This window comes from Topomyia yanbarensis, chromosome 2 (assembly GCF_030247195.1).
Source record: "Topomyia yanbarensis strain Yona2022 chromosome 2, ASM3024719v1, whole genome shotgun sequence".
Classification (NCBI taxonomy): domain Eukaryota; kingdom Metazoa; phylum Arthropoda; class Insecta; order Diptera; family Culicidae; genus Topomyia; species Topomyia yanbarensis.
This window is the reverse complement of record NC_080671.1, coordinates 22,244,308-22,269,375: the sequence shown is the minus strand read 5'-3', so window position 1 is coordinate 22,269,375 and position 25,068 is coordinate 22,244,308. Positions and strand designations below refer to the sequence as shown.

Genomic DNA, 25,068 nt, shown 5'->3' with positions numbered 1-25,068 from the left:
TTGAAGCAAATAGAATTAACGCTTGAATTTTTTCAGTGTAGTCAAGCGTGATATCCCGCAAGGAAAGAATCTCATTTTCAGGTGATGAGAACTAATGAAATCGAAACATTTGGTTTGGCTTATCAGGCCAATGCAAGATGCACTATGCTATGCTCCTTAGTGGAGAACAATTTTGGTAAAAACTATTTTTTCTCCATTAAGAAGAAAATTGTTTAAAACTATCTTTGCGGGTGAAGAGTGTTATGGAATTGCGTTTCGACTTCGTTTCATCAGAATCCGACTTAGTTAGCAAACCCATAGTCAAGCGTGATGTCCCGCAAGAAAACTGCACCTTGGTTTACCTTCTCTTGGCAAATTTGCATCACACGCTCCTGCTAGTGCCGTTATCACTTCATCTGCACTGAAGTACAGGTGATTGCACTCACGCCTCAACACTTCAACGAAGACTTTCTAGTTGAATTTTGTTGTTTTCTACCTCTGTTCGTTTGATTGGGTCACGCGCTTCCGACTGTCTACCGGATTGCTTGGTGGTCATTGTGGGTGTACTCCTCGTATACAGTCGGTTCTTCTACTACGCGGATTCGTACTGCGCGGTACCTGCTTAGTAGGAATCCCTTAGCTCATATATATCGAAACACTGATTATTTTGAAAGGTGATGTCTTAGGAAGATTTATCCAGAAAGCTTCTGGATGGTGGAAATAATAACGTTAATGACGAGTTAACATACAGTGACCAGATGTTTTCGGGACGAATGCTAGACACGTCCCAGAAACCTATTGAAAGTGCACGTTTCCCAGACACTTTCACAACTGCTGTAAGACTGAGATATTTTTCGCACAGATTCATGAGCTGATTCATACTAGCGGTAGGCATAGGTGTAGGATAGAGATGTTGTGATGTCAAATAAAGTTTGAAAACTATATGGCGTCTTTGATATGGGGATCGTAAAGAAATCAATGTTTCGAATTGTATTCATTATTCATTTGCGGGAGGTATTCCTTTGCTTGTCGCTCCTTGGTGGAAAGAGAGAGGTGCTTGCTATATAAGCGAAAGTCTTAACACGGACTAGCGCATTCACGTTTCGGACGCAGCGAAGGACGGACACAGCAGCAACCAACAGCGAGCAGCTTTCATTCGCGCTATCAGCCGAGCAGCAACCAAGCGGAAACGATTGACTGGCACGGAGAGCCCTCTCATTTATTGAGCAGCGTAATCCAAGCCAGCTCATATAAACGGACAACGAAGTCAGATTACGACAATAGGTACCGTGTCAATCATTAAATTGGCACAATTTTCACTTTTCTCGTGTTGGAACATTGTTCGGAGATTAGGTAGCACGGCTCAAAATCGTTTATAGGTTTTTGTACTTCTGGTCACTTCATACTAACATAACAATATAGGCCACCATTATTGCTTGTAAAAGCTAGATAGAAGCTACACGAGCCGGATAGAAATCTACAATAGCGTTTACCCTACAAACAATCATAAAACAATAGATATTATGGTTGTTACTGCAGAGTTCTCGCAGTAGATTTACAATAACACTTCTTGTAACAACTAATTTTACTGTTCGGCGAAAAAATTATATAGTAAATTCATATTAAATGTTACTGTTAGGAAGCAATGTTTGGAAAAAGTCGATTTTTTTAATGTTAAGATGCATAACCACCCCCTTTTTCTGTAAAAGTCGATTTTACATACAAATTTACCAAAGAAACGTTGAAGGTTATTGTTTTTGTATTGTAGCGACTTTCTTGTAAATAATTGTAAAATTACTGTACTGGCACTGTGAAAATTATGGTTTCGTTTCTGTATATTTCTATTCGGGGATCCATTCATCCTCTTCGATCTCTTATCCTATCAATGGGTATATATAGGTGTAGCAGAACACACGGTTTGCTAGTATTGGCAACCAAAAATATGTAAACAATCCAGAAGCACTTAATCCGAAGAAAATTGCTTCAAATCCTTCTGGAACGAGGGCCATTGACAGGTCTCGTGCTCGATTGGAATGACACTGACAGATAAATGGTAAACAAACGATTGTCGTGTCGAGTCTTTATCCAGAGGGATTCAGCGTCGTTATAGTTACAACCAATGCGAAGTAGGACTAATACTATCAAACAAGAACATGTTTACATTTTTGTAGAAAATCAATTAGAAACGGATCGAACGATCAGAAGTGGAACATTGTTACACCTTCAAAATAAAAAAAAATGTTACCATGAAACCCAGTTAAACCGGTTCGGATTTCTGAATGAAGTCAGTATGGTTTCCAACTCAAATGCAACAACCGATTCCGACCTAATCGGTTTCAGAATCGGTTGTTGCTTTTCAGCTGAAATCCATGCTGGTTCCATTCAGGATTCCGAATGGTTTGACCGGGAAGTAGCTATTCCGTAGTAAATTTCGAATCGGGTAGTCTCAACAGCAATTTTGAACGCACAAATGCTGCCCGCGTATATCGCAGACTCGCTGGGCACACCTTCGTTCGATGTTTTACGAATGACAGTTTGCCATTAGATTTTGCGATATTTTTGTTTTTGTTGTGTAGTGTTTCATTCATTCTCTGTGAGGCAATGTTGAGCTTTTTACGCTGAGCAGTTTGCGTTTTTAACTCATTTCGTGCCTTGATCTCGTCGGCTTAGCCAATCAAGCAGCTCCGATCTGCAAATATAATTACTGCTCTGTACAGCACACTGAAGTGGTGGCCTTATTTTCTCTGTACCGAAAAAGTGATAAGGATAGTGTAGTAAGTTGTTCTTTGGTGCATCCCCGGAGAAAGTTGACCAAGGAGAGAAAAAAAAAACAGGCAGAATGGGAGTGCCAAAGGTCTACGTCGTCGGGGTCGGAATGACTAAAGTAAGTGGTTTTGCATTTTTTCTTGTTTCATATACATGCTTCTCGTCGCGTACCGAGGTCTGCATGACTTGTAATTCAAGATACAGGTGTTGTAATAACAGGCGTAATGAGCACTACGCAACGAGTAAAGATTTGGATGTATGGAATTTGCTGTCGTAACTGTTTTAGGTTTGTGTGTATCCAGAACCAATGTTTTGTGATACCGACTTCATAAAAGTTGTTCTACTAAAAGTTCTAGTCATGTCAATTTTTGTGTGAGTCTCATAGTAGTATATGTGATAATGATAAAATAAGCTTACCGGATAACGATGAGTGTTGAACACTTCGCAATATTAGCTGCACTTTGAACTCAAAAGATCACGAGCAGTAGATTTCTACTGCCTCATTAACCCATTAACAGTCACTCATCACGATCACTAACACTATCCTCGGTACATCACTACTTCCAGCGATCGCACTTTCGAACACTGGGTTAAGTTTCACCGCTTGAACTGTTGCTGTTTTGTTAAACTGATAATGACGTACTACGCATTCATTCCCTTCACTCAACTTGGATGCCACACTGTATTTCGTCAATACCGCACAATATAGTCAATAAGCTGAGTAATGAACGATTCCACGGCTTCGCGTTCAATACACGAATCTGGTAAAAATAAAGAAGCAAGCAGTAATCGAATAAAACGACCTTTCATCGGTATTCCTCCGTTCACACAGGCGAGAGTGAAACACAGAAAACAAACTAGAAGAACCGGCTTGCGGTAGTCAACCTACCAATCTATACATGATTTGCATTGTGATCATTCATCGGGGATCTAATTGGTTGGTTGGTAAATATTGAAGATGAATATAGGCGACAAACCTAAGCGGCGGGTATACGCTTTTTACGCCCATATCCAATGTTCTACCCATAATTGCTCCATATGTATAGGGAATCGCATATCACGTGGAATAATTATGTGTGCATAGTGGCAGTATATACATGGGACAGTTATGCGTAGAAAGGCAGTATATCAATAATCGATGTTCCTCATTGGAACAGATTCGTCTTTTATACAGTTTTAATCGACGATTGACGTTTGCTTTTATTCTGTATCGGGGATCGCTTATGATAGAATAAAATTAAATCACCTTATTCAGTACAACGGGTGTAATTATCGTTCCACACACTGGATTTCTGATAAGACGAAGCGGAAACGCAAATTCAATAACTAATTTAGTTATAGGTTTTGTGCTCTTCACAAAGATGGTTTAAAAACAATTTTCTCCTTAATGGAAAAAATAGTTTTCTCCACTAAGGAGAAATATAGCATAGTGAAAAATGGTCTGTAAATATCTAAATACTCGTGTTTGAGCACAACGATCACCCTACCATTTGATACTATAAGTTAAACAAAGTCCCAGATAAGACGAATTTTCTCCGGCTTCTTTGGATTCTGCACTACCCCCAGCGGTAGATACCATACGCGGTTAGTATCTGACGATTCAAGCTCCTCGTGGGTGATCTGGTGCATATACCGTTTCATCTCATACTCCTTGATCAGCTATATCACTCGCCCTCGCAGATCCGTATCTTTGTCAAGTCGTTGCTCCAGTGACTGAAACCTACGCAAAGCAAGCGGGTAGCTGTTCGAGAAGGGTGGTTGATCAAATTTTCAGAGCAATTCGGTCTTTGTCTTCTCGACAATACTTGTCGCCACTGTGTGATTTCCTTCTGTTTCTGCATGTACGTACAGTTTTTGCTTATCCCGTCCCGCTTTGTTTGGTCTCGACTGTTGACTCGCAGTGTCCGCTAATGGAGTCGCGTTCGACGCTGTATTAACTAGTTCGGTCATGAAATCTCCGAATGTCGCCAGGTTGACATCCATCTGCGACCGCTTGTACCAAGACCACTGCATCTTCATCTGCGACGGTAATTGCTCCACCAGTTCGTGAAGCAATATCGGGTTTCGTAGATGATCCACGAGTTGCGCTACGTACATGTGGTCAACCGTACGCGTACCGCCATTCCGAAGGTTATTATCGACTGCAGATTCTCCGTTCTCGGCGGTGACACGTTCCGCAGTCCATTTAGCAGGCTGTGGATTGATACTTCCGGCCTTCCGTACATATTCCGTAAGGTTTCCATGACGTGTGGCACTGATTTTGGCATAAGCAAACGGCTCTTCCGGTACCGACCTTTTAAACAACGCTGAAGTCTTGCCAGGTTCTCGGCATATGTGAACCCGCACGTCACCGTGGTGTTGTAGAAAGAACTGGAAAACAACGGCCAGTCCTGTGGATCCCCGGAAAAGATTGGTAATTCTCGTGGCATTACTTGTGCCGCTAGATGCGCCCAAGTGGTGGCGGTCTGGTTCGACACCGTTACGCCGTGCAGTATTGGCTGACATTTTTCTAACGGCTGTTGCGGTACCCATCCGTTCGCATTTGCCGTCGTCGCATTTCCCTGGTCCTGGTTGTGGTAAAAAGACAGGAGCTTGCTGGCCCAACTCGCGGATGCAACTAACAACAGTGCTTGTTGGTTCGTGATTTCCGAAGATAAGAGTGGGACAGATTTTTGCTGCCCGGGCACCAAAACCGGGTTACCTGGTGAAGCTGCGGCCGATAGGTGCATTTCCGAACGAAGTGATTCCAGATTGAATTCCCTAATTTCCGATAAAACTGCTTACTCGTGTCACTTGTGACATGACAAACAGCGATTGACCACCCCATAGAACGTTGGACATGCAGACGTCTGGTGAACGTTTGTTGCATAACCGGAGCCTGCCTAGTTTGAAGGAATAGCTGCCACTTGAATTGGCGCGTTTGTCTGTAGGACAGTTGCATGAAGGGGAGTCGCACAAACCCTTCAGTTCGGTGTAGATGTTGACGTCGGACCTTTTGGTTGCAGTTCCGATGTTGCATGTGTTGCATCTGAGACCGAGGCTGGAATTGCCAATTGTTGAGACACCTGCGGTCGTGGGATTTCGGGATTTTTTCGACTCACCGTACTGCTTTGCTGGAGAAAAGCATCGTCCTCTTCAGCGTCGTCGAGATTTCGTCGAATCTCATCCTCCTCAGCACGCAGCTTCAGCTGCAATGAGCGCTGCTCTTCGAGTTGTTTCAGCAGCATCTCCTTCCGCGCTTTACTGCTCGCTATAGACTTATCCAGCTGGGTTGGTATTGTGCAGCTTTGACGTTTAAATTGGGAAGAAAACAAAACTTTTACAGGGCGAATTGGAAGGCAAACAAACCGCTTCTGGGCCTGAGGGGAGAGCGGTAGTATAAAAATGCGAGATTTCAGTGTGCGTATTTTAAACGTCAGATATCTCAATACTCCCCAGACTTATGAGTGTGCTAACTGGCTAACTCCGTGGCCCCATCATCAGCACAACGACTACACCTCCAGCTCTTGTCAGAGTCGAAGTCGTGCTAGGTTTTTCCTACGCAGTCGGGATGGAACCACGTATCGCATAGATCGCATCCGATCATTTGACTTGTCACCCCTCAGGACTTACATTATCCACAAGTTCGAGCAGATTGCATCTTACCGCCTCTCGGGAATTCCTCTTCTGCTTACTGCACAGAAGATAAACAGTACTGTTTATTTATTACTTCGTCTTTGGCGAATTCTGCCGTACAGATTGTTACTTAAATTAATTTAACAATACAATAACGATATATAACAAACGAGTAGTCGAACAACATGCAAAGCTAGCAATACAATATTTCAAACTAAATGTCATTCTAAATTCAGCGTTGCGGGGGCTCCCAAATGTCGAATTTCTCGTGAAATTATCGGAAACAGAGTCCTAACGGCCATGTTGATGGAGATAGTGCTGTTTTTCTTAGCCTCGTGTCAATTCCTACTTTGAATGAAATGAACGGCATTAATGCCTCGTCCTTCCATTCAGGTACGAGTTTCTTCACAATTGCAGCATTAGTTCCAAGTGATTCAGCGACCACAGTAGCAATATCTTTCTCACTCACTGTGTTCTTGACACGAGTAAAGAAGAGTCAGCAAAGATTAGTAGAATTACTTGACTCAGAAGAACCAGCAACCCTACACCCTTGTTTCAATCGAGTATATGACGGGATGCGGGATGGATTGAGCTAGAGGTGAACTTGTTTCCGTGAACGAAAATCGCGAACCAGCTATTTCGGTAATCGATTCACGAATTGTGGCATTTCATGTTTCATGTTCGACACATCTTCGATTAAATCAGCACTGTATTTATATGTCTGAGTATTTACATCGAAGGCAACAGTAGCCGCAAGAGCAGGGGTTAATGTAGTAGCATTTGTGATCGCCCGTAGTTGCTACTCCGTTATTGACCAGAACCAAATTAGGTAGCAAAATGTTCATTGAAACAGCCACATTGTACAATGTATATTGATCCCTGCATGCTGATCAATACCGACGCCGGCCACGTCCGAATGCAGATCTTCTGGGAAAGGAAGGAATGTTAGTCCGATACATGTTGCTACTAGAGACCGAGGAATCCTCTGCATCTCCACATGTATCACGGGAAGGGGAGAGTTGTTAGTAAGTGTGCCAATAGCGTTATTATGTAATAATTGCTCTGGGCAGCCGGCTGCCGAGAATTTGGGAAATTTGTCATTTGTTGATTAATACGATTATCAAAATAAGCAACTTGAACTCCGAATAGCCGGTTTTAAGGAGCACTGCTTATATTTTTTAATACTCTTCAATCACACGACGAATTTTTATTTTTCTTTCTTGTGTCGAGTACTATTCTTGTAGATAGTCGGAATTGCACATGTTTAATGATTTTGTAGTAAGAAGGGCTTTTATTAATAATAAACTTTATTAAGTAGTGTGAAAACAGGAGCGTCACAACGCAACGCAACTGTAAATCATAGTTTATTAGGTAGTAGTTTAGTAAGTTTTCGAGAACACGATCGCTCGAAAAAGAAGATCTTGTTTAGTTATTGGTTCTTTTTAAACTCTAGGTAGTCGGCTACCGAGAGTATCGTATGTTGTTTAAATAAAAGCAATTTCAACTCCACACAGCCGACCGTGGGAGTATTGCCTAGAAAAGCTAATCCTATCTGCGTAATTGGCCGGATCACTATTTATTGCGACAGTATTTAGACAAATTTCGCTATTCCATTTCTACGATATATTTTTGGGTTGCAAACTACCGAGTGATAACACGTTATACAGACAGAGTTATGATAGCTAGACATGTTATAAATCAACGAAAGTATTTCCTATTTTGCATATCGGATTGTTTGTGAAATACATGTATACGAACGATTATATCGAACATTGAAGGGAAATACAGATGATCGTTAACCTGATGCACGAGCTCGTTACCAAAAACGGAACTTGAAATTAGATTCATTAAAACAGATGCGGCGAATTTCCAGTACGTATTGGCCTGCGATCATCGATACCAGTCAAATCAAAGTCCTATTGGAGCCGACCTCCGAACAACTATTCATTGTTACAATATTGTCATCTCGGCTAGACCCGTTCGCACCCTCTCATTCTGCCACTATCAGAAGAAGGCCGACAGCACCCAGTTCTCGCCGGTCTAAGGATCAGACGTCATCAATAGACCTAGACTCGCGTAGAGGCATGAGATAGAATTGAAAGCTAACCAATGAACATAACAGCAAAACACTTATTCATCTTACTGACATAACTGAAGGTAATTGCCAACCGGTCCCCGACCCCTCTCGCGAATTGTCAATTCTCAAACCTTATACATGATTGAAGTCATCATTCCACTCAAATAAGGCCATGTGTTTTCCCTATGCACATTGAATGCTCTGTGGATCAGTTCCCCCTTTGGTAAAACAAACCCTAAACAAACATAGAAATTAGTTTGCTCAGTCCACAGAAAAGTTGGCCGACCGGCGGATACGTGTTCCCTTACAGTGCCATCTCATCAACGAACACCCAAAATTTACATGCGAAAAATATCTGCAATCCCGAATATGAAAGAATAAAAGCTCTACTCATTTGCAATAAAAGAGGAAAAAACATTTTCAAAGATAGCACCGCCGATGAAACACCCAATAAAAATAGGTGACAAGGGACGCGGACGAAAATAGCTGAGCACCGACCGGATGGTATAGCTTGTCTCTGGTGAAACGCCAATTATTTTAATATGCCAGTTTTTCTTAGTGCCGTATTCTTTCACTTTTCGGATCGAATTTTTTTCTCTGAAAAACCATTTTTCACTAATTTTATAATGTACACTGTTTTTCTAGATGTTTTCTGTGCACTTTTATTGTCCTTGTATCGGGAATCGACGGCCCGTAATGCAGGGAAAATATTTTTTCTCATTTGCCGGAGTCCGATTTTTACAAACTGTCACCACTCGCGTCAGTCGAAAATATGCCGAAAATGCGTTTATAAGCCACTTCACGCTGTATAATCGTAAAATTGCACCGTTATTCACACTTTCGATAACCGAGAGGCAGTAAACTGTGCCGAAAATGATAGAAATTAACCGACTCTAAGGGAGCTCTACGAGAGTCAACCGCTCGCGACAAAGATACACACTCGAATCCAAATTAAATTCATGCTAACAATTGAGTATTTTCTCATTTAAACTCACAATCTCTCTCATTCCAAACGTAGAAGCGCTTGTGGCCTTCACGATGATATAAAACTAGTCACAAACGCAATCATTCGCACATCCTTATGCCCGCAATTTAGCCAACATTAAAACATTCCGGTAATTAAATGAACGTTTTAAAATCTATACATTTACCAATGCTTTTTTTTAATTCGTTTATTTGACACGGCTCATAGCGGTAGCTTAATGGAGCCGTGGATCTTTTATACGTTTACAATAATGTAAAAATAAAAATACAAACAAGAATTACTTAATTGGATCTCGTGCGCGCAACTTTTTATTGCGAGCGGGGGTCATTTAATTCTCTCTTGTTTTTCACCTCCCGGTCGAAGCTGGCTTGGTGTCAGGGATCAGATGTTCTCCCTTGCTTCTTGCACTTATTGTTGATCAGTGTAAATCCGTCGTCATTGTTACTGCATTCGTTGCCGATGTTACTTACAGTTGCTTTTGGGGTGCTGGATGATTCTTTTGCGGTTGTCATTATGGTCTGAACAGCTGCCACAAATTTGGCCACTGTTTGTGGTTCAGGCATTGGTATTGAAAACTCTGTTTTAGGCTGGATTGCCGTAGATGAGTTGGCAATCGGTTGAGATGCATTTTTCTCTGCATTTTCCGCGCAAGGTTGTCCATGATGAGCTGTCTGATTACAATACTTGCACGTAGGAGCTTGCCGCTCATGGGTGCATAGCGTAGTTTGCATAATTGTAGTTCCGTGAGTTTTGAGTTTTATTGTCAAGTAGGAGGGTATAGGCCTTTCAACCCGCATCCTTACTACAAAAACGCCGTTAGGAGTACCCGGGAAGAAGTTTCTCCAAGTATCAGGTGTAACGGATTCTATTTCTCCGTATTGCGACATGCATTTTGCAATTGGCTCAGGAGGGGTACGAGGTGATAGGTCATATAACCTTACATCTATATAATCATTCTCTATGTGTACGGGAATCTTAATTCCAACGTTGTCACTTTCAACCACGTGTTTTAAGTTGTTCTTCAAAACGAAACGCTCGGCTTGTGCTAACGTGTTGAATGATATTAACACTACATTGCGAAGATGATGATACTGAAGGTACAAGACTTCCGCAAGCCTAAGTTGCATTTTTACCTACAGAAGGTATTCCACTTCACTAAAACTCGGTCGTTTTAAACAAAATTTAAAGTCAACGACCGCAGCGTTGGGTCGAAGTAGAGCTTTTTCGTCAACTTTACCTATGATGTCAAGAATAATCCGATATTTCCTTTGTTCTCGAGACAATGCACACTAGATCGAGGGGCCTGTTGTTCACTTGGCTCGATTGTACGTCTGACTGCGGCAGAAGTAGAAAGTAGACTCCAGTTACCAATGCTTTATCAAACATTAACCCATCACTCGCGCGATGATGTATTTTATCACATCCGAAAGTCTATACCCTCGGTCCTAGCAGCCCAGCCTCATGCCTTCAGTTGGACCAATCAAAAATGACGCTCATATTTACTAGACAACACGCTCCCTGGCGACATGACCGGAAATTCTTTTCTACACGCTAGCAGATGCGACAAACACGTTAACATACAAACGCTTGAGCTTAGTCCACGCACAACTACGTCCGAAAACTCGCAAACATGAGAACACCCCGGTGATTAAGTGAACGCTTTTGCAGTTATAAATTCAAAAACGCGGTCTCAAGCGCGGACCTATAAACCCATGTGTTTGGGCGATCACTAATCGGTCACGTCCCTCGGCCCTAATAGCGGTTTTATCACATTCGCCCGAATGGCATTCACCCGAAAGTCATTTACCCGAATGACGTTCGCCCGAAAACCATTTACCAGAATGGATCATTTACCCGAATGCCATAAACCCGAATGGACCACTCGCCCGAATGTCATTAACCCGAATACCACATTCATGGTAATTGTCTAGTTTAGAGACTTTAGTGATAGAGGTTCGATTTTAATGCGGTTTTTTGTCAAAAGTGTGTATTTTAACCTAAATAAACCGAATCCGAGAGCGGAAATGTGAAATTTTTAAACAAAGTTTGATAAACTGAACAATAACAAGTGAGCTTATGCAGCGGAGCTAGTGTGATGCGGTTTGGCCGCATATCAGAAGTATGGATCCGAAGCGGCGCAAAGCCGCTGAGGTTCCGTTGGACGAGGCGTTGATCCACCCGTCGGAATTATAAGCAAAGCTGTGATCCTCTCGTTTGCCCGGTTTACTCAAACATAAGGGCCACCCCTAATAAACATCTTATCATTCAAGAGCCTAACGACCTATTCAGGGTATCATCCAAACAATATGTGGAATCGTTGGACTATATGGGTTAAAGTTCGCGTATAATATTTTTTATCATAGCTAGTTTAAAGCCGACAGAGCGGCAGCGAAGTCGGACAGGGCACAAGAAATCGATGTGGCGTAGCCACATTAGTCAACTGAACGCTAACCACGGTTTTGCCAAAATTACCGAGGTCGAGGAACCGAAGCGGAGGTCCCTCCTCAGCAAACCTGTGATCCATTGGTATCCATTGAAACATAGGGGTTGATATGAGCAGTTCTTTGAGTTTGTATACCAAATAGCCCTCGCAATCAAACTGGTGATCCACTCGTTTGCCCGTTTTACACACACTAAGGGATTGATTCCTTCTTTTAAACATGAGCAGCTCTTTCCCACAATTAGGGGTTGATTGCTTCTTTCAAACATGAACAAATCCTTGGATCTGTAGGCCAAAGAATTTTACAAGGAAAGTTTTGATCCACTCGTCTGCCCGGTTCACTCAAACATAAGGGTTGATTCCTTCTTTCAAAACAAGAGCAATTTCTTGAATCTATATACCAAATAGCACTCTACATAACATTGGATTTTGAGACAGCTGTGATAAACGTTGCTAGAAGAGTTTTTTCCGGTGCTGCCCTTCACGGATGATTCTAAACCATCTAAACCAAAAAACCAGAAAACTAAAACAACTTGGTCATCAGACAAAATATTCGGAAGCTCACCGAATGGAACTCATTTACAAACAAGTTGTTGCCTTGGCTTTCTTGCCCCAACAGGTATTCCAATGGCACCCGAAGAATTGAAGAAAAGTTGTCCGAAGGTTCTCGACGATTTTTTGGATTAGTAAAAATTGTATTTTCGGTAAGAAGGAAGCTAACCAAAAAGTTTCTTGATGACTGCTGTTTCTCCCCGCTTTGTGGTCAGTTTTCGAAAATGTATCGAACAAGATTCCTAGGACCACCAATAATGTGGAAGGATGGCAAAATAAATGGAACGGTTTGTTAAGCCGTGGAATTCCTGCATTCATTTATTTGTATTTGTATAAAAAGTCCAACTGACAATTTTTCTAAATGAACTAAACTAAAATAAACTAAACATAATTAAACTAGTGACAGTACACGACGACAAAACTGCGAAGAATTCATGACGAAGTCCGAAAATTGGACTATTGGTAGCGTAGTTAGTGCTGCGCATTTCAGAATGCAGCAGGGCTCGAGGGCGAAGAGGACGGGTAGGCGCGTAGAGGCTGATTTGCGCTAGTAGCTCCTGATCATCATATTTAGCCAGCAGAATCTTTGACACGAAGGTAGCTTGCGCTGCATGTCTCCGGCGTGTTAAAGTATTAAGTCCTAAAAGACAAAAACGGTCCTCGTACGGTGGCAGGTTTAATGGATCGTTCCACGGTAATTCACGTAACGCATATCGTATGAATTTACGCTGGACTGCTTCGATCCTAAGGCTCCACGTAGCTTGATAAGGGCACCAAACGACGTTTGCAAATTCCAACTGCGGGCGCACCAATGAGCAATAAAGAGCCTTGAAACATAGAGGATCCCGTAATTCGTTGGATATTTTGAAAATAAATCCCAGCAATCGATTGGCTTTGTCGATGGTCGCTGAGAAAGACTCCTAGATCCTTCACGTGGTCAACGCGTTGTAGCTGAGTTCCTGCGATGTTATAGTTGGTAAGGTAAGCATATTTCTCGTTCGATAATAGCTGATGACAAAACATTTTGCAACGCTAAGGACCATCATGTTTCTTACACACCAGCTATAAAAGGTGTCAATAAGATGCTGTAGCTCACAGCAATCGGCTTCATTCCGTATAACAAGAAAAAAATTTAAGTCGGCAAAAAACAGCTTTCCTCCACGCCTTAGAACGAAAACCGCATCGTTCACGACCAGTGGAAAAAGTAGTGGACCTAGCGTACTACCTTGAGGAACTCCGGAAGTGTTGAAAAAGGATTCTGAAACAATATCGCCAATTTGAACGACTTCACGGTGTACAAGGTAGGATCCAAGCCAATGGCAGAATCTAGTCGAACACCCTAGCTTATCAAGCTTTGTTATCAGTATCTCATGATTAACTCTATCAAAAGCTGCCTTTAGATCAGTGTAAATAGTATCCACCTGCAATTTCTTAGACATTTGTTCCGTGCAAAAAGACGTGAAGCAGACGAGATTCATCTCGACTGAACGTCCTGGGAAAAATCCGTGCTGAGATGTACTGATGTAGTGTCGACAAGCAGAAAATAACGCTTCGTTGATAATTGATTCAAACACTTTAGATTCGACTCCTAGCGAAGTGATTCCGCGATAGTTCGCTATGCTGCGTTTGTCACCTTTCTTGAATACCGGGAACATTACTGAGCATTTTCAATCCTCAGGAAACATTTGCTGCTGAAGCGATAGGTTAAAAATATATGCAAGTGGTGTTACAAGTAAATCCGAACATTTTTTCATTACAGTTGAAGGCCGGGTGCATAAGATGACTTGGTTTTCCGGATTGCAGATATAACCATTTGTTCAGAGACAGTAAACACATCCAAATCAACAGCACAAGCAGGAACGTCACGAGAGGCATCTTCGAGTTCGATTGCGGTTGGCGAGTCAGTCGAAAAAACACTCGAGAAGAATCTGGCAAACAACGTACATTTCGCCACAGTTGTCGTAGCTTCTTCGCCGTCGTAAAGCATCCTTGATGGAAGTCCAGTTTCTTTTCGCTTCGTGTTGACAAATGACCAAAAGCCCTTCGGGTTTCGGCGTGTAGATTATTCTGGATGCGGTTTACATAGCGTTTGTACAGAAGCTTGTTGTAACAACGATACGCATTACTGGCTAAAGTGAACATGCGCTTAGAAAGAGGACTCCGTCGATTTGTGTACGCACGTAGGGTTTTTGCTCGAGCAGAGATGCCAGATTTGCAGACAAGTCTGCAAATTCGCAGACTTTTAATTTAAGCTGCAGATTTTTTCGATGACGCAGATATTTGCAGATTTTTCCGTTTGGTTGCAGATATTTGCAGATTTTTTAGTTTGGTTGCAGGTATTTGCAGATTTTTGAATATAAAGGCTTTTGGTTACACTAGCTTGTCTCACATTTTTTGTTCTTCCCAGACTTTTAAAATTATTATTGCAGACATTTGAAAAAAGTACCTGGCATCTCTGTGCTCGAGTACGTTTTAGGTTTCGAAGAGTGCTGTTTGACCAGGGCGGCTTGCTAGGAGGCTGACATTAAGGCACTGAGGTCTCAACACAGCTCAGTAGTAGTCGCTTGTAGAGGGCAACTGCAGCATTAACCCTCACTTGGGCATGCAGTACACTCCAATCAATTTGCGAGAGAGAACTGCGCAGCTTTACAAAATCAGTTTTGCGAAAGTTGAGACGGTCGACAGAAAGAGTTTCTACGTACTGAGCTGAGCGAATAGTGCCAATTGAGATTTCAAGCGCGGGATGAAAATTGTCAAGTGGAACAGGGTATAGTTTCACTAACAAAGACGAGGTCTAGAAAGCGTGACTGGTGGTTGGGAATCATGCTTACTTGACTTAGTTGAAAGCAAATCCGTCCAGTAGCAAACGACTGGCGATGTTGGTTGTCGAAGCGATCGGGCCTGGGTAAGCGTATCCGTGTCGTGACGGCACCCAAATGAGCCCTGGCTGATGGAAATCACCAAGGACAATCATCACGCCATCCACGCCAGCTTGTGAAGAAGCGTTATTCACAGCATCCATGTGAAGTTGCATGATATTGCAGTCGAGTCGCTTTTCAGGAGGAATATAGACAGCACCAATATAAAAGTTCCTCGATGGTGTTGTAATTCTAACCCAAACAGCCTCAACACTGATTAAACTACCTACATCAATCTCACATGAGGCAAATGTGGTGGAAACAGCAATCAAAACTCCTCCACGTGCGCGGTGTAAGCATAGCCGAAAAGCTGCACTGATGTTATCCACGCATCAAGCCATGTTTCGGTGAAGACGCAAACATCGTAGTCACTGTCCACAGCAGCTAAATACACGACATCGATTTTCGTCTTAAGCCCTCTCGCGTTCTGATAGTAAATCCGCAAACCATCAGTGTCATGTGAGAGGTGTCGTGCTGCATACGAAGTTTCAGGACTGCGGGCTTGATGATCACCATCACCGCAAATAGCGCGAAGAGTGCAGGATGTACTGTTGTCCGGACGGGGAACAAGCTGCGATGCGGAGGGAATGACTGCGTCATAACTGTTGTGTCCAGCGGCTGACTGCAATGGGAGGCATACTTGAAGGTGCGCAGTATCACGTGTAGCTTCGGAAGGACATATATTCTTCAAATGTTTTCCTGAGCGGACAGATGCGATGCGATCGAAATTATCATTTTGACAGGTTCGCTGGAGTGGTAGAGTCGATTGAGTTGTGTTCATCAGCAGACTGTAAGTTAAATTTACATCTTTAAGTACTTCGGAAGGACATATACCCTTCTTGGCTTTACCTGACACAGAAGAAGTTACCGATTCGTCAGGTAGTCCGAGGTCGCTCACCGAGGAACATGAAGTTAGACAGACGAGTTTATCCGGGATAGCTTGACGCTACTGTCCACCACCAGATGGGTTCTTCTCCGCAGCAATCCTGATGATACGCCGTTGGATTTTGGAATTGGTCACAAATTCACGGAAGTAGATGTTCTCCGGCCAAGAGTCTTTGGACAGAGCCTTATCCCTGCATGATTTGCTAACGCCAACTTTGAACATGACCGGGAACCCTAATGATATGGGGAATCTTACTCGCGATTTCGCAGACATGAAAACGCCCCGATGATTAAGTGAATGTTTCAGCACTAATAAACTTATAAACGCGGTTTCAAGCGGGAACGCCCATGTTCGCGTGATAATGCATCGGTCACATCCGGAAATCTCTACCTTCGGTCTTACCGAGATTCATGCCTTCAGCTGAAAAAATGATGCTTATAGCCACTAAACAGCACGTTCCTTGGTGACATGACCGGTAGCTCTAGGATATAGAAGAATTCGCTTTTCTAGCATCTAAAACGTACACCGAACATTAAGTTTCAGATTCAGGGTCCGCGCGCGATCTTCCAAGAACACATGCGAATATGCGAATGGACACACGGTTAGAAAATCAAATTTATACACACGAAGTTACATATACGCTAGCCCACGCGATCGAGCACGTTAACGTGCAATCGCTCGAGTCTTTTGCGATGAAGTCCTACGCCCGCACATATCTGAACCGTGAAATGAATATCACATTCAGAAGCACGGCCCGCTGTAATTGGTCTTAAGCAGTGTTTCAGTAGGTTCCCGTCTCATCTGCAATCGTAGTGAGTGATTCCGACAGGGAGCCCTGCCGAGACCCTAGCTCTACAGCTCCAATAGAACAACTTTCGAAAAAAAAATACAAAAGACGTAATACATCCGGAGGCATAAATTAATCGTTTATGAAAATCCAGCCTTACACCTTCTTGGTTCGTTGGAAATCGAGCCTAGAAAAATCCCTTTAAATAACATACCGCTTGACTTGGAAAAAAAACTGGAAAATCAGGTTAATTTGTTTTCTGAATTTTTCTGAATGATTCGGCACTCTGTTCATGGTGTTACAGAGCAAAAGGAAGTATCAGTGGTTTTTATAGAGAAAAATTTGGGGATATCCGTAGACTACGTATTTCACTAATAATTCAATTTTTTTGTCTTTTGACTTAAGTGCCAATGCCCTATTTAGGACTGGTGGTATCCAACGGGGAAAAACGATCGGAAATGGTGAGTGAAGCTAAGCAATCATGTGAAAAAATTCCCCCCAGAGGCGAGACTCGAACTCGCAACCTTTGAGACTCCGGCCCAATGCACTAACCCTTATGCTATCCCTGGGTATGGCGACATCCCAGAAAGAACATATGATTATCCCACTGGCGACGGTGATCGTACTTTGCCTGCAAAGCGAGAATCACACACAACGGCAGCTGATCACCCCAACACATTTTATCTATTTAATTTCCCCACTGGATACCAAGGCCCGGGTTTTTATTATCGTCTGATGTCTATTTTTTAGTTCATTACCCATCGTACTTCACCATTTCCGATCGTTTTCCCCGTTGGATACCACCAGTCCTACGTATTTCAGCTCACTACACAAACCGTCCTACCCGCAACCGCAACATGCCTTTTCAAATCGCGGCTAATATCGTAATCACATGTCACTAGTATACCAAGATATATGAACTCATCGAAATCGTCTTACCGTATCAGATCCGTCTCCACCTCGTAGCCAGCACCGTTCGGACTCTGCTTCGTTCTCTATCAGCTACCATGTACTTCGTCTTATCGGAGTTTTTAGTCAGTCCAATTCGCAACCACCTTTGCAATAAACACATTTCTTCCACGGCTCTGTGTTCGACTCTAATAATGTCGATGTCATCCGCCAAACCAAGAAGCAGATGATATCTCGTTATGATAGTTTCGTTTCTTTGCACACCAGATCTTCATTGTTGAACAACCCTAGTAACGATTGAGGTTTTAAGGTAGTTTTATAGCCACTGATAAAACCTAGGTGGCACTGGTAGCGTCCTATCAAACTTCCATTGTTACTTGGGAACAATTCGCTTTGCTCCAATTTATCTAGCGTCCAATTATTCTGACATGCTTGATTATAATCTGAGTTGTATAACATCCAGACAACCATTAATCATCTGCCTCATTGTACATGCAACCGTGGAGAAACGTAAATTCGAGATTCAAATTCGTGACTTTTCGACGTGCATATCGAACTTGGTGTGAACCTTGCAATAATTAAACTGGAAAAGTCGTCACTATATTTGCATTAGATTTGCTCTGTTTGATCGTTCTTAAATATGGCGTTTGAAATAAAAGCCTAGCCTCTCTTTCTGTGTTATTGTGGCTGAGACACAGCAGGGGTTTTATCTAATTATAAAGATTTAAGACATCAATCATTAAAATAGTGCTTCCTCGTTCAGTAGACGTACTTGATAAACACCTACGGAATAATTATTTTGAAGCTAGAATTATTTTCATTTCTATGCCCCCTGCTCAGATATAACAAGCTACCTCCTAGCTATATTTTGCAAAGATAAGACGCTTGCACTTTCATCCATTCAAATAGCTTTATCGGCAATGATTCGTTACTTTTGTCTTATCTCGCTTGTTATTACGACTGCATATCGCTGTTACCGCTGCTGCGATAGTAGAAATGTACTCGCCGGTCCTAAATTCAGCACCATTTGATGTTTTCTAAATTAATCTTATCATTTCCTTCTCTATCCCATACAAAGTTCGAGAAACCTGGCCGCCGAGAGGACTTTGACTACCCGCAGATGGCCAAGGAAGCCGTGACGAAGGCTCTGAAGGATGCCCGCATAAAGTACGAGGAAGTTCAACAGGCCACCGTTGGCTACGTGTACGGTGACTCGACTTGTGGCCAGCGAGCCCTGTACGAAATCGGATTCACCGGTATACCGGTGTACAACGTGAACAACAACTGCTCGACTGGTTCGACAGCCTTACTGTTGGCTAAGCAGCTGATCGAAACCGGCAATAATGATTGCGTTCTGGCTCTTGGATTCGAAAAGATGGAACGTGGCTCGTTAACGTCCAAGTATATGGATCGAACTAATCCGGTTGAGTTGCTCGTCACGGCTATGGCCGAAAAGCACGACATCACGGGAGCACCGATTTCTGCTCAACTGTTTGGCAATGCTGGCCTGGAACACATGAAGAAGTATGGTACGAAGCCAGAGCACTTTGCCAAAATCGCGTACAAAAACCACAAACATTCCATCAATAATCCGTAAGTCTAGCTATGTCTAAAGAAACGTATCCTATTTAGCATAAAGCCATTTAGTATAAGACCAGATCTATTAAGCAAAGAGTTAATCGAATCTGTAAGTATAAAATTCTTTTGCAATCAATTCTTTTTCAAAATCGTATTTTTCACCATTTTAAAAATTTTCTCAATTATCGTACAAAATCGCGTAATTTCATGAAATCACAGTAATCTTTTAAACAATAATAATTATCCAAAGTAAAAAAATTAAGATAGGTATAGAACTATTCGCAATAATAACAAGGGCACTGAAAGCTGTGCGTTTAAAATGAAACTTACATTTTTCTTATGGATTGAAGAATACGCATCAGACATCAAGCTAACGTAATGTAAAAGTAGATACAATTTTATTTACGAAGTCGTACTTTCAATTTCCGTAAACAAGTTTTCAGCTAGCTCAAAGCGACTGTGTTGCAGCAATCTAGAAGTTATTTTCCATTTCTACATTCTCGGTTGTATACCAACATGATTGCCTACATTTTGGCTAATATATTATTACTTGCAGCTACTCGCAGTTCCAGGACGAGTACTCGTTCGAGCAGATTGTCAAGTCATCGAATGTACACGAGTTCCTTACCAAGTTGCAGTGTTGCCCAACCAGCGATGGGGCTGCATGTTGCATTGTAGCATCGGAGAACTTCGTTAAACGACATGGATTGGAAGCGCAGGCCGTAGAAATCATTGCAATGGAAATGTCCACCGATTTACCGTCATCTTTTAGCGTGAGTTTTGTGAGAAAATCTAGTAGTTAGGAATGCTAAACCCTATTTTGTCATTACAGGAAGGCAGCGCAATGAAAATTGTTGGCTACGACATGACTCGTAACGCTGCTGAGAAGGTCTTTAGCAAGACCAACTACAAACCACAGGACGTGGATGTGGTAGAACTTCACGATTGCTTCTCCGCAAACGAATTGATCACCTATGAGGCACTGGGACTTTGCCAGCCTGGTAAAGCTGCCGAGTTCATCGATCGAGGTGACAACACGTACGGGGGACGGGTCGTTGTCAATCCCAGCGGCGGTTTGATTTCCAAGGGTCATCCACTTGGTGCTACGGGGCTGGCTCAGTGTTCAGAACTTTGCTGGCAATTGCGAGGCGAAGCCGATAAGCGGCAGGTCAAGGGAGCTAAACTGGCACTTCAGCACAACATTGGTCTGGGAGGTGCGGCAGTAGTGGCTCTGTATCGATTGGGTTTCCCATATACCCGAAATCCGATTAAAACTAATTTGACGGCCGGTGGAAAACTCAAAGATACACCCGAAGGTTTTCTGGTGGCTCCCTACATGAAACTGCTGGAAGAAGCCATGGCAGACGACAAGGACAAACTGATCGAGAAAGTACGAGGAATCTACGGATTCAAGGTAACCAACGGTCCGGATGGTGCCGAGGGATACTGGGTTATTAACGCTAAGACTGGAAAGGGTTCCGTTACGTACAAGGGAACGGGTAAGTTTGTCCACATGGAACATATCGACTGATGGTCTGATTAATTTTGTTTCGTTTGCAGAGAAACCCGACGTAACATTCATCATTAACGACATTGACGTTGTTGACCTGATTTCTGGCAAATTGAACCCACAGAAGGCATTCTTCCAGGGCAAGGTTAAGGTACAGGGTAACATGGGACTGGCCATGAAGCTTGTTGATTTGCAGAAGAGTGCAAATTCGCGCATCGAGGAACTTCGATCGAAGCTGTAAAGTGTAGCACACAATCATACAATAACGGTATTTTGACAAATATAATTTGGTTCCGTCGCGGCATTTTTAAAATGTACAATACATTAACCTGTTTAGATATTTTTATTGTGAAAAAATACATAACTGGTGATAGTTGATTCCAAAAGATTATTCTTTATTTCGTATGTCATTTTCTAACTAGTCCAATATTGTTTCTCACTAAAAGTTCACCTAGTACGGATATGTTTTATGAATGTACAACAGCCTCAGTTCTAGTCTAACCATTCTACAATAGTCACTTAATTGGTCTTTACCTTTCCATCACTAAAGGCGGATACTCCTCGGCAGCAAACTCGTCTGAATATCCACACTTCTATGGCGTGGTAAACAAACAGGAAAGTCCAAATCGCAATCTGCACATCCACCGAGTAGTATGACCACCATGGCAGTTCCGTTGAGTGAGATTTGGCCAACGGAAGTCCACCGGTAGCAACAACATGCTCGCACCACCAGACTGCCGTTTCCACAGCACTCTGGGGTCGGTTCCGATACGAGAATGAAACCCGTTTGGCATTTTCCATCGTGACCGGATCGAGAGCTTTCTTCAATGCTTCGTACACCGAATCCCGGGTGATTTGCTCATACGGTAAAACGACACCCATTCCGCGGTGTTCCAAGGCGGCTGCGTTATTGTACTACGAGAGACGGAATAAAACATTTGTTAGTGGAACTGTATGAGCAAGATGCTGCTGAAGTTACTTACTTGATCGCCATACATTGGCGTTGCTACCACTGGGACGCCACAATAAGCAGTTTCAGAACTTCCCAGCAATCCACCGTGGCTCATGAAGACACGAACCTTTGGATGACCTGAAAAAGAAAATTAGAATAAAAAATAAAATTGGTGGCTGCACGGAGAGTTGATCGATAAAAAATAAAACAACGGTTTTTTGTTTTTTGTATTTTCGCATTGCTTCAAAAATCATAAAAATAACTGAAAATGTGTTGTTTTGTATTCAAGATACCCTCCAACGATACAACAGATTCCACCTGCAGTGCTAACTGCGAAAAGAGCAACCTTAGTGACGATTGTTTAACGAACACTGGTGGGATCTTTGGCCATATGTTAGCAGAGAAGAGATAACCGAAGAATGCACTGCCCATATATGCATAAGAGTCCCATATTGAAAAACAGTAAGCCGAGAAAAACGCTGTTCAAGATTTACATTTTCATTGAGCCTTATGGATGGGACAACCATGTTGTGGTATTTTTTTCGATATTTTCTGAACAAACCTGGTAATCTTATTTGTGCATTATGATTCAGTGGTGATACAGAATACAATCCAACAAATACCTCATTTTCGACAAAAATCCATATGGAACTCTTATGCTTATATGGGCAGTGCATGTTTCCCATGTTTGAGGTGGCTCGTAATAGTGTCTCGGACCGGACAGTCGAATGAGAAGTGCGGGTCAATGCCAGTTTTCTTCCAGAATGGGACTGGAAATGATAGATCCTGCGAAAGTTAACCTCCTTGCTCGAAAGCTGCAAAAAGTGAAGGTAGTATATTAAGATCAATGCAATGCAATCTAAGAAGTTCGATGACGCACAGGAATTCCAGTAAACCAAATTGCGGGTTATGCAATCACTCTGGTTATGACCGTCAAGTTAATTCCGGCCCGTAGGGTCGTATGTCATATACCATTCGACTCAGGTCGTCGAGATCAGAAAATGTCTGTTAGTATATGTGTATATTTGCTGCTGCACACTTATGCTAGCCGGCGTCGGCGCTCTAGAATACCTATCCGTCTTTCAATTTCATTGCTTTCGTTTCTCTTAGTCTCAAATTTGCCGAAAATAGCCAACAAAATCGATACACGGTGAAAATTAATTTAAATTTAACCAAATTAATAGTATTTTATGCAGAATGAAAAGATGATAAGGAAGACATTGCTTCTCTGTTTTGGTTATAGATGCGGCAGCGATGCCACCATTCAAGGTGGGCACAGATCCTAGGAATGACTGGATAAGGTGGAAAAGAGCTTTGGACCGATTTTTGTACGCAAGAAGAAGTGGACGACGAGAAATTCAACTTATTGTTAGTTCTGGGAGGCATCGATCTTCAATCATATTATAACAAGGTCGCGAAGTGGGAAGTACAAAACACGGTTGATGAGAAGGGAGAATTATTGGAGGAAGTGATTGTTTTGAAATACGAGTCCGCTATTCTCTCGCTTGATGAATATTTTGCCCCACAACTCAGAAAAAGATTTGAACGTCATCTTCTGAGATCCATGCGGCAAAACAATCAAGAGTCATTCGAAGAATTTGTATTCCGATTACGCGAGCAAGCAAACCGCTGCATTTTCACCGATGTGGACGATACGATAGTGGATCAAATTATTGAAGGCTGCAGTTCGACCGAGCTTAGGAAAAAGCTATTGACAACCAAGATGACTTTGTCTGAAGTGGTATCGCTAGGCAAAACACTAGAAGAGGTTCACAAACAAACGAGAGATTACCCTCCACGTCTTATGGAGATAACAGTTTGATACAGAAAGTTGTAGGTAAATGCTCCTCCATTTCCAGATTTACAGAGAGCTCCAGAAAGTGTTACAATTGTAACAAACCGGGGCATTTGGCAAGAGACAAGGCCAAGAAAATTCACGCGATAATGGCTGACGAAAAGGGAACAGAAAAATGCATATTTTTCGTGAAGGCATCTGAGGAACTCAGCGAAATACTCGAGATGGACATTGAAGGAGTGACAACGAAGATGATCATCGACTCGGGATCTCCAGCGAACATAATAGATGTTAAGACTTACAATGAATTGAAAAATCAAGGAGCCCAAGTCCTCAACGAAAGGAAGCCCCAGAACGGTGAAATCACATTCAAGGCATTCGCGTCGAATCATAATATTCTCTTCAGTACAATGTTCGAAGCTGAGATCAAAATTACGGGGGAGGAAACTGGGATTTGGTCCCATATTTTGGTTGCGCCTGATGGACAGGTCAGTTTACTGAGTAAGGGAACTGCTTTTGCTTTCGGAATTTTAAAAATTGGTTATCATGTGTGTTCTATTATGTACACCCCTCATGACTTGATCAGGCATCACTGCCTTAGCAGATGCATTAACACACTTCCGTTCAGTTTCAAGAAGTACGCGCCATAGTTAAGATCGCGCATAATAAAGCTCAAGTGAACTATATAATCGCGTATATCATTGACACTAAAACATGGTGTCAGAAGTTTCCGTGGACTTCTAAAGTGTTTTTTTTTCAACGTCATTGGAATAATATCGTGAAAAACGTGTGATTAAAACCGGATTGAAAATCGGTTTAGTGAACCGCCATTTTGATTTTTTGTGTGCTGATTCGCTGTAGTGAAAATCCTCATGAAATGGATCCTAATCAATTTAAGATGTTTATGGAACATCAAGCACAACTGATGTCTCAATTACTGCAAGGCATCCAATCATCCAACGCACGGTCTGCCGCACAAGCCGTGGCCCATGTTCCGGCTACGCCCCAGCAGCTGCCGCAGGTGCCGCTGCCATCGCCACTCTTGTTGGAAGGCAACATGGAAGAAAACTTGGACTTCTTCGAAAAGAGCTGGGCCAACTACGTGAGAGCAACGAATATGGAAACATGGCCTGACACCGATAATCAACAAAAAGTCAGTTTTCTGTTATCGGTGATCGGGGAGCAGGCCAGGAAAAATTTTTACAATTTCGAGCTAACGGAAGCTCAACGTGCAACCCCGGACGAAGCGTTGCGTGCCATTCGGGATAAAGTAATTCCAAAACGCAATGTCATTCTTGATCGACTGGAGTTTTTTACTG

At 42.5% G+C, this 25,068-nt stretch overlaps 3 protein-coding genes across 3 annotated transcripts in view; 1 reads left to right on the top strand and 2 right to left on the bottom strand.

The window, feature by feature from the left end:
• LOC131682643 (UDP-glycosyltransferase UGT5-like) overlaps window positions 1-3,529 on the bottom strand; it is an 82,284-nt gene extending 78,755 nt beyond the window's left edge. The window contains exon 1 of the mRNA XM_058964294.1: window positions 3,163-3,529. The gene's annotated coding sequence lies outside the window, so the exon portion shown is untranslated. The remainder of the gene's footprint in view (window positions 1-3,162) is intronic.
• On the top strand, window positions 2,558-21,388 carry LOC131682642 (sterol carrier protein 2-like). Its single transcript, XM_058964293.1, has 5 exons — window positions 2,558-2,863; window positions 18,993-19,507; window positions 20,049-20,265; window positions 20,325-20,991; window positions 21,053-21,388. The coding sequence occupies exons 1-5, from the start codon at window positions 2,819-2,821 to the stop codon at window positions 21,241-21,243; spliced, it is 1,635 nt and encodes a 544-aa protein (XP_058820276.1). The 5' UTR covers window positions 2,558-2,818; the 3' UTR covers window positions 21,244-21,388.
• LOC131682644 (UDP-glycosyltransferase UGT5-like) overlaps window positions 21,377-25,068 on the bottom strand; it is a 54,632-nt gene continuing 50,940 nt past the window's right edge. Inside the window, exons 4-5 of the mRNA XM_058964295.1 lie at window positions 21,986-22,092; window positions 21,377-21,917 (exon numbers count right to left, since the gene is read on the bottom strand). Coding sequence (XP_058820278.1) covers window positions 21,522-21,917; window positions 21,986-22,092 — 503 coding nt within the window. The 3' untranslated portion in view covers window positions 21,377-21,521. The remainder of the gene's footprint in view (window positions 21,918-21,985; window positions 22,093-25,068) is intronic.